At 45.5% G+C, this 13,487-nt stretch overlaps 1 protein-coding gene across 1 annotated transcript in view; it reads left to right on the top strand.

Annotated features, from left to right (window-relative positions):
* Positions 1 to 13,487, top strand: part of LOC123751374 (uncharacterized) — a 28,957-nt gene that overhangs the window by 12,580 nt on the left and 2,890 nt on the right. The window contains exons 3-4 of the mRNA XM_069326344.1: positions 1,808 to 1,881; positions 2,953 to 3,144. Of these exons, the coding sequence (XP_069182445.1) occupies positions 1,808 to 1,881; positions 2,953 to 3,144 (266 nt within the window). The remainder of the gene's footprint in view (positions 1 to 1,807; positions 1,882 to 2,952; positions 3,145 to 13,487) is intronic.

Genomic DNA, 13,487 nt, shown 5'->3' with positions numbered 1-13,487 from the left:
GATATATCACACCATTGATATAGCACACCATTGATATATCACACCATTGATATAGCACACCATTGATATAGCACACCATTGATATAGCACACCATTGATATATCACACCATTGATATATCACACCATTGATATAGCACACCATTGATATAGCACACCATTTATATAGCACACCATTGATATATCACACCATTGATATATCACACCATTGATATAGCACACCATTGATATATCACACCATTGATATATCACACCATTGATATAGCACACCATTGATATATCACACCATTGATATATCACACCATTGATATATCACACCATTGATATATCACACCATTGATATAGCACACCATTGATATAGCACACCATTGATATAGCACACCATTGATATATCACACCATTGATATAGCACACCATTGATATAGCACACCATTGATATATCACACCATTGATATATCACACCATTGATATATCACACCATTGATATAGCACACCATTGATATATCACACCATTGATATAGCACACCATTGATATATCACACCATTGATATAGCACACCATTGATATAGCACACCATTGATATAGCACACCATTGATATAGCACACCATTGATATATCACACCATTGATATAGCACACCATTGATATATCACACCATTGATATAGCACACCATTGATATAACACACCATTGATATAGCACACCATTGATATAGCACACCATTGATATATCACACCATTGATATAGCACACCATTGATATATCACACCATTGATATAGCACACCATTGATATATCACACCATTGATATAGCACACCACTGATATATCACACCATTGATATAGCACACCACTGATATATCACACCATTGATATATCACACCATTGATATATCACACCATTGATATAGCACACCACTGATATATCACACCATTGATGTATCTTGGTGCTGGAGTGTGAGGTAAGTGTGGGAACACCACTACCACAGACCAGAGTGTGGTCGGGTCGGCTGTAACACCCTGGTTGGGCTCCGGTTTAAGGCCTCCAGAACCTACCAGTTAATTCAGTAGAGTTCCGGGTTGGCCGGCTTTTGTACCATCGTGGCCTAGTCGGTTATGGCCCGTGTCTGGGATTAACAAGAACGCGGGTTCGAGTCACTTCATAATCCTAGGAATGTTTAAGTTCAAAATTTTATATTTTCCTGCAACTATAAAATTTTGACGAGAATCATCAGACAACTGCAACCTAGTAACATGATATATAATTTAAAGCAACACCCTAATTCCCCCCCCCCCATACATTATTACATAGGCCTATAACATAATTTGCATATGCCATTCCAAATTATGTACTGGGATTTTAACACACAAATCAGCGTAAATATGATTAACCTCAAACATGCATCTTCTCTTTTGTATTGAACAACATTACAGACCAACAGGTCAACTGGAAGGTGTCTTAATTACTTTAATGGAACATTACCTTATATTCCTTTCGCCTGATAATTACCTTCCCTTATATTAGCTTAAGTTCAAGGTCAAATTAACCAATCTAACCCTCGCACACATTTTATAATAAACAAAACTATTCAAATGACGATATATGGGATTTTCGTAACGTTTTGCCGAGACCTAAGGCCTATAGGATCCCGATAGGATATTTAGCATCCTATTACACCCTATAGGATCACTTAGGATCAGCTCACAAGATCACTTTGTTCATGGATAAATTGTACATGTTCATGGAGGCTGCCTCTGCCTCCTCTCAGTCACCTCAGCATTCTCAACTATGCTCTCACTCTCTCCCTCTTTCAGATATCATCTACCGCCAGAGTCTTCAGCTCGATGGCATGAAGGTCGACCTCGAAATCATCGACATCTCCAGGCCGGTGAGACTCCAAGTGATCACTCTTGAGCAAGTCTGAGGCATCTGAGACAGTATAAGCTTTACATTAGACGAACTTTCATGATTTGGGTTCCTCATCTTATGTTACTTTTTCCAAAAGTTTAACGTCGTGTCATATAATGTTACACTCTCACACTATGTTACACTCTCACACTATGTTACACTCACACACTATGTTACACTCTCACACTATGTTACACTCACACACTATGTTACACTCACACACTATGTTACACTCACACACTATGTTACACTCTCACACTATGTTACACTCTCACACTATGTTACACTCACACACTATGTTACACTCACACACTATGTTACACTCTCTCTCACACATACTGTGTTACACTCTCTCTCACACACTGTGTTACACTCTCACACACTGTGTTACACTCTCACACTGTGTTACACTCTCTCTCACACACTGTGTTACACTCTCTCTCACACTGTGTTACATTCTCTCTCTCTCACACTGTGTTACACTCTCTCTCACACTGTGTTATACTCTCTCTCTCTCACACTGTGTTACACTCTCTCACACTATGTTACACTCTCTCTCACACACTGTGTTACACTCTCTCACACTGTTACACTCTCTCTCACACTGTGTTACATTCTCTCTCACACTGTGTTACATTCTCTCTCACACTGTGTTACACTCTCTCACACTATGTTACACTCTCTCTCACACACTGTGTTACACTCTCACACGCTGTGTTACACTCTCTCACACTGTGTTACACTCTCACAAACTGTGTTACACTCTCTCACACACACTGTGTTACACTCTCTCTCGCACACTGTGTTACACTCTCACACACTGTGTTACACTCTCTCACACACACTGTGTTACACTCTCTCGCACACTGTATTACACTCTCACACGCTGTGTTACACTCTCTCACACTGTGTTACACTCTCTCTCACACGCAATGTTACACTCACACACACACACAAACACACAATGTTACACTCACACACACACACACAATGTTACACTCACACACACACACTCAATGTTGCACTCACACCCGTTCCCCCCCCCTCCCAGGGCGAGGCGAGCCTACCAGCGCTGGAGATGAGTCAGTGTGACGGGTACCTGGTGGTGTACAGCGTGGCCCACAAGCACACCTTCCTCACAGCCAATCGCCTGCTCCACGCCATCTACAAGCTCCGCCCACACCTTCCCCGCCCGCCAATCACCTTGCTGGGAAACAAGCAGGATTTGGAGCATTCAAGAGAGGTATAGTATATTGATAGCAGGCGGGCTGTCCGCCTTGCTGACACGATGTTGTGACAGCAGGCGGGCTGTCCGCCTTGCTGACACGATGTTGTGACAGCAGGCGGACTGTCCGCCTTGCTGACACGATGTTGTGATAGCAGGCGGGCTGTCCGCCTTGCTGACACGATGTTGTGACAGCAGGCGGGCTGTCCGCCTTGCTGACACGATGTTTGTATTCACTTTGATGTATTTACTTAGTTGTGCTTGCGGGGGTGTTAATCGCTGCTCTTGCAGGCCGCCTCTCAACTCTCAATTGTTACTAACTATTAACAATTTTTTTTCCACACACACGCGCACACACACACACACACACACACACACACACACACACACACACACACACACACACACACACACACACACACACACACACACACACAGGAAGCAACCCGTAGCATATGTCTAACTCCCAGGTACCTATTAACTGCTAGCTAACAGGGGTATCAGAGTGAAAGAAACTCTGCCCATTTTGTTTTCTACCCTTGGATTACGAGTCCAGAGTGCTGTCCAATCAGCTATCACACCCTATACTAACTAACGTACTAACTGTGTACTAACCTAGTTGAAGTAAAGCTTTGGCTCTGTGGCCCCAGTAGTGCTAGGTGCGGGGTATAAGGTAGTGTGGTGGGTGTGTGGAGACAGGTGTAGGGGCAGGGAAGTCCTGCACGCAAGAGTGTGGTGCCGTTCAGCAACAATGTGCCACTCAGGACACTGACAAATACCAATGGTTGAGGTGTTAAGGGCGGGGTTTGAGATAATTGTATGAAAATGTTATAAAAATATGTGGAATGATGAACTTATTTAATTGTAAGATTGCTATTAATGAGAAGCGACGGTCTCGCTTAATGCAGGTCGGTGTTCAATCCCCCGACCGTCTAAAGTGGTTAGGCACCATTCCTAATACCCCGGCTCATCTCAAACCTTAACCCTTAGCCCTTCCCAGTGTTATATACTCGTAATGGTTTGGCATTTTCTCACGATGCCCTTCTTTTCAGTACCCTTTAACTTCCCTCCCTACCCTTCACCATCTTCCCTACCCTTCACCATCTTCCCTACCCTTCACCATCTTCCCTACCCTTCACCATCTTCCCTACCCTTCACCATCTTCCCTACCCTTCACCATCTTCCCTACCCTTCACCATCTTCCCTACCCTTCACCATCTTCCCTACCCTTCACCATCTTCCCTACCCTTCAACATCTTCCCTACCCTTCACCATCTTCCCTACCCTTCACCATCTTCCCTACCCTTCACCATCTTCCCTACCCTTCACCATCTTCCCTACCCTTCAACATCTTCCCTACCCTTCAACATCTTCCCTACCCTTCACCATCTTCCCTACCCTTCACTATCTTCCCTACATTTCATTATCTTTCCTACGCTTGACCATTTCCTACCCTTCACTATTTTCCCTACCCTTCACCACCTTCCCTACCCTTCAGTATCTTCCCTACCCTTACCCATCTGCCTTATCCTTCACCATCTTCCCTACCCTTCACCATCTTCCCTACCCTTCACCATCTTCCCTACCCTTCACCATCTTCCCTACCCTTCAACATCTTCCCTACCCTTCACCATCTTCCCTACCCTTCACCATCTTCCCTACCCTTCAACATCTTCCCTACCTAACCCTTCACCTTCTCCTGGAGACGGGAGACCTACAAGAAAAATCGAAGACTGCTAATGTAGTCCCAATATACAAAAAGGGTGACAGACAAGAGGCACTGAACTACAGGCCAGTGTCCTTAACTTGTATACCATGCAAGGTGATGGAGAAGATTGTGAGAAAAAACCTGGTAACACATCTGGAGAGAAGGGACTTCGTGACAACCCATCAACATGGGTTCAGGGAGGGTAAATCTTGCCTTACAGGATTGATAGAATTCTACGATCAGGTGACAAAGATTAAGCAAGAAAGAGAAGGCTGGGCGGACTGCATTCTTTTGGACTGTCGGAAAGCCTTTGACACAGTACCCCATAAAAGGTTGATGCATAAGCTGGAGAAACAGGCAGGAGTAACTGGTAGGGCGCTCCAGTGGATAAGGGAGTACCTAAGCAATAGGAAGCAGAGAGTTACAGTGAGGGGAGACCTCAGATTGGTGTGAAGTCACCAGTGGAGTCCCACAGGGCTCTGTACTCGGTCCTATATTGTTTCTGATATACGTAAATGATCTCCCAGAGGGTATAGACTCATTCCTCTCAATGTTTGCTGACGACGCCAAAATTATGAGAAGGATTAAGACAGAGGAGGACAGCTTGAGGCTTCAAGAAGACCTGGACAAGCTGCAGGAATGGTCAAACAAATGGCTGTTAGAGTTTAATCCAAGCAAATGTAATGTAAGGAAGATAGGGGTAGGAAGCAGGAGACCAGATACAAGGTATCACTTGGGAGATGAAATACTTCAAGAGTCAGAGAGAGAGAAAGACCTGGGGGTTGATATCACGCCAGACCTGTCCCCTAAAGCTCATATCAAGTGTAGATATGAAAGATCCCAGTAGGTTCAGGAACCTGTACACTGTTTGATTGACAGTTGAGAGGCGGGATCAAAGAGCTAGAGCTTATCGCACAAATAGGTGAGCACACACACACACACACACACACACACACACACACACACACACACACACACACACACACACACACACATTCCTGAACGTTCTAGTAGTGAGAAAATACCAAGATACCAATTTTAGCTGTGAACTTCTGTGTATAAGTGGCGTGTGAGAGCGCCCTCGGCAGCCGCCATTAATATTTCACACATTGCCACTAATGGGTCGCTACTCCCGCCTCCACTCTCCCGGGACGCAATTATCACCCGATAGTTATCTATCCTATTCTTGTCTTATCATTTCCCCTGACAATACATCTCTTTTCGAGAATAGACTGATAAATCCTTCCCGGAGGAATATTTATAGGGAAATGTGTGTGTCAGTTTCTAACTTATAGAAACGCGGTTGATTGATTTTTTTTTGACGTCACAGAATCTAGGTAATGAGATTGGCCGAGTTCTTGTGACGTCACGTGCCAGGATCGATACCATCACTGCACAGAATGTTATATATATAACTTTTGACTTTCTCACTCATTGTACCAGAATGTTCCACAAGGTCTTTTTAAAACCGTCTCCCCGTGGTGTAGTGGTAAGACACTCGCCTGGCGTTCCGCGAGCGCTATGTCATGGGTTCGTATCCTGGCCGGGGAGGATTTACTGGGCGCAATTCCTTAACTGTAGCCTCTGTTTAACGCAACAGTAAAATGTGTACTTGGATGAAAAAACGATTCTTCGCGGTGGAGATCGTATTCCAGGGACCTGCCCGAAACGCTACGCGTACTAGTGGCTGTACAAGAATGTAACAACTCTTGTACATATCTCGAAAAAAAAAAAATATATATATATCCTTGTTGTAATAGGTGTTGTTATTTTATGTCAGGAGAGGTTGTGTTATGGTAGGTTAGGTTAGGTTGTATTAAGTTAGATTAGGTTGTATTTGGTAAGGTTAGGTTCATAAATCAGTAATGGCTCAAATTAAAAAATATATATTCATATTAAATTGTCCCTTTTATTTATTTCCATCTGAAGGTAAGGTAATTATTAGGAGCAAGAACTGTCAGTATATCTTTATAGCACTAAGAACATTAAAAAGGATTAGAATAGGGCGGAATAAAGGAGTAGTGCCCAACAAATAGTCGGGGATTGAACGCGGGTCTGCAAGAAGCATGACTGTTGCTGTATCATCCAGTCCAAGTGGATGGGTACCTCAGTCTAGAATAAAGAAGAACATATTATAGAGAAGATTCATGTTAAGATCATTAATTTATCATTAATCATTATGATCATTAATATTAATCATTAATCATTAATGAACCCTGAGAGTGTATTCACCTAGTTGTGCTTGTGGGGGTTGAGCTCTGCTCTTTCCGTCCGCCTCTCAACTGTCAATCAGTCAACTGTTACTAACTATTAACTTTTTTCACACACACACACAAACACACACACACACACACACACACACACACACACACACACACACACACACACACACACACACACACACACACACACACACCCAGGAAGCAGCCCGTAACAGCTGTGTATACTCTCAGGTACCTATTTACTGCTAGGTAACGGGTGCATCAGGGTGAAAGAAACTTTGCCCAATTGTTTCTGCCTTGTGCGGGAATCGAACCCGGGCCACAGGATTACGAGTCCCGCGTGCTGTCCACTAAGCTACCAGACCCCCCAGAGTGTGTGTGTGTGTGTACTCACCTAGTTGTACTCACCTAATTGTGCTTGCGGGGGTTCAGCTCTGGCTGTTTGGTCCCGCCTCTCAACTGTCAATCAACTGGTGTACAGACTTCTGAGCCTACTGGGCTCTATCATATCTACTTTTGAAGCTGTATATGGAGTCAGCCTCCACCACATCACTGCCTAATGCATTCCACCTGTTAACTACTCTGACACTGAAAAAGTTCTTTCTTACGTCCCTGTGGCTCATTTGGGAACTAAGTCTCCACCTGTGTCCCCTTGTTCTCGTACCACCATTATTAAAAAGTTAATCCTTATCTACCCTGTCAATTCCTCTGAGAATTTTGTAGGTAGTGATCATGTCTCCCCTTACTCCTCTGTCTTCCAGTGTCATGAGGAGCATCTCACGCAGCCTTTCCGAGCAACTCTTGCCTCCTGATTGTGGGACTAGCCTAGTGGCATACCTCTGAACTTTTTCCAGCTTCGTCTTGTGCTTGACAAGGTACGGGCTCCATGCTGGGGCCGCATACTCCAGGATTGGTCTTACATATGTGGTGTACAAGATTCTGAATGATTCCTTACACAGGTTCCTGAACGCTGTTCTGATGTTAGCCAGCCTCGCATATGCCGCAGACGTTATTCTCTTTATGTGGGCTTCAGGAGACAGGTTTGGTGTGATATCAACTCCTAGATCTTTCTCTCTGTCTGTTTCATGAAGTAATACATTTCCCATTCTGTATCCTGTGTCTGGCCTTCAGTTTCCACTGCCTAGTTGCATTACCTTGCATTTACTCGGGTTGGGCTTTATTAGCCATTTGTTGGACTATTCATTCAGTCTGTCTAGGTCATCTTGTAGCCTCCTACTATCATCCTTTGTTTTAATCCTCCTCATAATTTTTGCATCATTAGCAAACAATGAGAGGAACGATTCTATACCCTCTGGGAGATCATTTACATACATCAGAAACAGTATAGGTCCAAGGACTGAACCCTGCGGGACTCCACTCGTAACGTCTCGCCAATCTAAGACCTCACCCCTCACACTGACTCTGTCTTCTGTAGCTTAGGTTCTCACTTATCCAATAGAGTACCTTCCCTTTCACTCCAGCCTGCATTTCCAGCTTTTCACTAGCCTCTTGTGTGGTACTTTGTCAAAGGTTTTCTGGCAATCCAAAAATATGCTGTCTGCCCACTCCCCTCTCTCTTGCCTGGTCGTAGAATTCAATTAATCCTGTGAGGCAGGTCCTGCCATCCCTAAACCCATGTTGATGCTGTGTTAAAAATTTCTTTAGTTCCAGATGTTCCCCTAGCTTTTTTCGCACAATCTTCTTCATCAGCTTGCATGGTATGCAAGTTAGAGACACTGGCCTGTAGTTCAGTGCCTCCTGTCTATCCCCTTTCTTGTATATCGGGACTACGTTAGCTGCTTTCCAAATTTTTGGCAGTTCCCCTGTTACCAGTGAACTGTTATACACTATGGAGGGTGGCAGGCACAGTTTTTCTGGTCCTTCCCTTAGTATCACTGAGGAGATTCCGTCTGAGCAAATAGCCTTTGTCACATCCAACTCTAGCAATAACTTCCTTACATCCCCACTGGTAGTCTTAAACTCTTCTAGTGGTTCCTGGTTAAATATTCCCTCTTTTATCTCTGAAACTTTCCCTTGCTCTAATGTGAAGACCTCCTGGAATTTCTTATTCAGTTCCTCGCACACTTCCTTATCATTTGTAGTGAATCTGTCTACCCCTATCCTCATTTTCATTACCTGTTCCGTTACTGTTGTTTTTAACCTGATGTGGCTGTGCAGCAATTTAGATTGAGTCTTTGCCTTGCTTGCGTTGTCATTTGCGTATTGCCCTTCTGCCTCTCTTCTCAACTTAACATATTCATTCCTGGCATTCTGGTATCCTTCTCTGCTCTCAAGTGTCCTGTTATTCCTATAGTTTCTCCATGCCCTTTTACTTTGCTGCTTAGCTAGCCTACATCTCTGATTAAACCATGGGTTTCTCATCTGCATTTCACTGTTTTCCTTTTGGACTGGGACAAACTTGTCTGCTGCCTCCTTACACTACTGCGTGATGTAGTCGTGTGCGTGTGTACGTGCGCACGTGCGTACACGCATGTGTATAAAAAAAAATTTGACATTGAATAACGTGCTGAATTTTCCAATAATTATTTAAAACAAAATTTGGTATCATTAACCTCAATAAGGATTTTTTTTGCATGTAATGTTGATTTTTTTATGCAATATCCAAAAAATATGTCTCCGAAGGCCAGACAACATTGGAGCCGTGTTATCAAGATTGTTAGCACACAAGACCATCATAGAAGAGGAAGAGGAATCTCTTCCCCGGCCCCACATCTCTTTATTTACCTCTATACCTGTCTCTTCTGTCTGTATGTCTCCACCTGTCTCATATTCTGTCTCTTCCCTGTGCTTACTCCCTCCTCTGTCTCTTACTCAGACATTCTCCAGTCTCGACCCTCCCCGTCACCCCAGACGACCCTCCCCGTCACCCTAGACGACCCTCTCCGTCACCCTAGACGACCCTCTCCGTCACCCTAGACGACCCTCTCCGTCACCCTAGACGACCCTCTCCGTCACCCTAGACGACCCTCCCCGTCACCCTAGACGACCCTCCCCGTCACCCTAGACGACCCTCCCCGTCACCCTAGACGACCCTCCCCGTCACCCTAGACGACCCTCCCCGTAACCCCGTTTTTTGCTTTTTTTTTTTTTTGCTTTTTCACTCGTTTGTAAAATACTACGAGAGTTGGGGAAACAAGAGACGCACCGAGTAAACAAGAGAGAGAGAGAGAGAGAGAGAGAGAGAGAGAGAGAGAGAGAGAGAGAGAGAGAGAGAGAGAGAGAGAGAGAGAGAGAGAGAGAGAGAGAGAGAGAGAGACAGAGAGAGAGAGAGAGAGAGAGAGAGAGAGAGAGAGAGAGAGAGAGAGAGAGAGAGAGAGAGACAGAGACAGAGACAGAGACAGAGACAGAGAGAGAGAGAGAGAGAGAGAGAGAGAGAGAGAGAGAGAGAGAGAGAGAGAGAGACAGAGAGAGAGAGAGAGAGACAGAGAGAGAGAGAGAGAGAGAGAGAGAGAGAGAGAGAGAGAGAGAGAGAGAGAGAGAGAGAGAGAGAGAGAGAGAGAGAGAGAGAGAGAGTAAACAGAGCCGTCAATGCTCAACAGAAGGAGTGCGTCGGCCGCCACATTACTTCCAGCAGGCGCGCCCGACCGCGCCATCAGCGTCTGGCGGAGGCAAGTGCCCCGCCTTCAGCGTCGCGGCTCAAGCGGAATGAACGGCGGGAGCCTCGAACCGGTGGTGTGTGTAGGAGGGGGCGAGTCTCAGCACCGCCTTGGCCATCTTGCCAAGCATAAGTGGCCAGACTTACATGGGTAATGACTGGGTAGTGATCCGGGCGGGGAGTAGTTCGGCCTGTCTTCTGGGGCTGGGTGGAGGGGGAGTGGCGTAGGGGGGGGGGCTGAGGGGGGGGGAGGGGGGCTGAGGGGGGTGAAGGGGGGTGTAAGGTGACAAGTCAGTGGATGGAAGACGCTCGGGCGGTGATCAGTTGGTGTCAAGTAGCGGCAGTGAAATGTGTCGTTAGCAAGTTGAAGGGATGAGAGAGGAGGCAGCAGGAGGTAGGGGGAGTGAGGGAGGAGGCACCAGGAGGTAGGGGGAGTGAGGGAGGAGGCACCAGGAGGTAGGGGGAGTGAGGGAGGAGGCACCAGGAGGTAGGGGGAGTGAGGGAGGAGGCAGCAGGAGGTAGGGGGAGTGAGGGAGGAGGCAGCAGGAGGTAGGGGGACTGAGGGAGGAGGCACCAGGAGGTAGGGGGAGTGAGGGAGGAGGCAGCAGGAGGTAGGGGAAGTGAGGGAGGAGGCACCAGGAGGTAGGGGGAGTGAGGGAGGAGGCAGCAGGAGGTAGGGGAAGTGAGGGAGGAGGCAGCAGGAGGCAGGAGTGAGGGAGGAGGCAGCAAGAGCAGAGAGGTGAGGTTGGGTAGATACAAGTCTCATGTCTCAGTACCTCATTATTAATCCAAATTATATAATATACCAATTTATATATCCATTAACAATATATATATATATATATATATATATATATATATATATATATATATATATATATATATATATATATATATATATATATATATATATATAACTGAAAACTCACACCCCAGAGTTGCATATTGTCCTGGGGACCATTCAGGCTTGTTCGCATATATATATATATATATATATATATATATATATATATATATATATATATATATATATATATATATATATATAGTGTCTGCTGGTCACATACTGATTTCTAAATAATTCCTATCTCCGGAGAATTTCTCTTTCTCTCTATCTCTCAAATTATCGGCCAATGTTAGTCACTCACACCCATAACATAACAACCACTCACACAACAACACTCACACATCAACACACACATCAACACTCACACAACAACACTCACACATCAACACTCACACATCAACACTCACACATCAACACACACATCAACACTCACACATCAACACACACACATCAACACACACATCAACACTCACACATCAGTCTGGCGTGGAGCGCCGCACCTCCTGACGACTCAGCGTTTATGTCATCTTTCTGTGCTTTTCCCATTAACAATTTTGTGAAGTCTAGAATGATTGTTAGTGAAGGAAGCATGGCTGGTGCTAGTGAAGGAAGCATGGCTGGTGCTAGTGAAGGAAGCATGGCTGGTGCTGGTGAAGGAAGCATGGCTGGTGCTAGTGAAGGAAGCATGGCTGGTGCTAGTGAAGGAAGCATGGCTGGTGCTGGTGAAGGAAGCATGGCTGGTGATAGTGAAGGAAGCATGGCTGGTGCTGGTGAAGGAAGCATGGCTGGGTGATGGTGAAGGAAGCATGGCTGGTGCTGGTGAAGGAAACATGGCTGGTGATAGTGAATGAAGCATGGCTGGTGCTAGTGAAGGAAGCATGGCTGGTGCTGGTGAAGGAAGCATGGCTGGTGATAGTGAAGGAAGCATGGCTGGTGCTGGTGAAGGAAGCATGGCTGGGTGATGGTGAAGGAAGCATGGCTGGTGATAGTGAAGGAAGCATGGCTGGTGATAGTGAAGGAAACATGGCTGGTGCTGGTGAAGGAAGCATGGCTGGTGATAGTGAAGGAAGCATGGCTGGTGCTGGTGAAGGAAGCATGGCTGGTGATAGTGAAGGAAACATGGCTGGTGCTGGTGAAGGAAGCATGGCTGGTGATAGTGAAGGAAGCATGGCTGGTGCTGGTGAAGGAAACATGGCTGGTGCTGGTGAAGGAAACATGGCTGGTGCTGGTGAAGGAAACATGGCTGGTGCTGGTGAAGGAAACATGGCTGGTGATAGTGAAGGAAACATGGCTGGTGATAGTGAAGGAAGCATGGCTGGGTGCTGGTGAAGGAAACATTGCTGGTGCTAGTGAAGGAAACATGGCTGGTGCTGGTGAAGGAAACATGGCTGGTGCTGGTGAAGGAAACATGGCTGGTGATAGTGAAGGAAACATGGCTGGTGATAGTGAAGGAAGCATGGCTGGTGCTGGTGAAGGAAACATGGCTGGTGATAGTGAAGGAAGCATGGCTGGTGATAGTGAAGGAAGCATGGCTGGTGATAGTGAAGGAAGCATGGCTGGTGATAGTGAAGCCTCTCATGTCCCATCCCTTCATTTGCCACTGAATATCTGGATATATTTATAGTTAATAAGAACTTGAATAAAATGCGCATCATGTTCTTCGGGTGTGAAGTGTGAGGTGAACATGTTCACGCGGTGAGGTGAACATGTTCACGGGGTGAGGTGAACATGTTCACGGGGTGAGGTGAACATGTTCACGGGGTGAGGTGAACATGTTCACGGGGTGAGGCAGTAGTTTCCTCCAGTCGTCTTAAGCCGCGGATCAAGTGGTCTTAACCACCGTCTCTGACCTTTATTCCACACTTCATTAACGATAGTTTTTATCTTGTGAATGTATGTGGCTAAATATATCACTGTTGCAGAGGCAAACGTCTTGTTTAATAATACAATATTTATTCCTCAAATGTA

The sequence above is a fragment of the Procambarus clarkii genome, chromosome 18 (assembly GCF_040958095.1).
Source record: "Procambarus clarkii isolate CNS0578487 chromosome 18, FALCON_Pclarkii_2.0, whole genome shotgun sequence".
In the NCBI taxonomy this organism is placed as follows: domain Eukaryota; kingdom Metazoa; phylum Arthropoda; class Malacostraca; order Decapoda; family Cambaridae; genus Procambarus; species Procambarus clarkii.
Note: the sequence above shows the minus strand (reverse complement) of the source record. Positions and strands in the feature narration are given on the sequence as shown.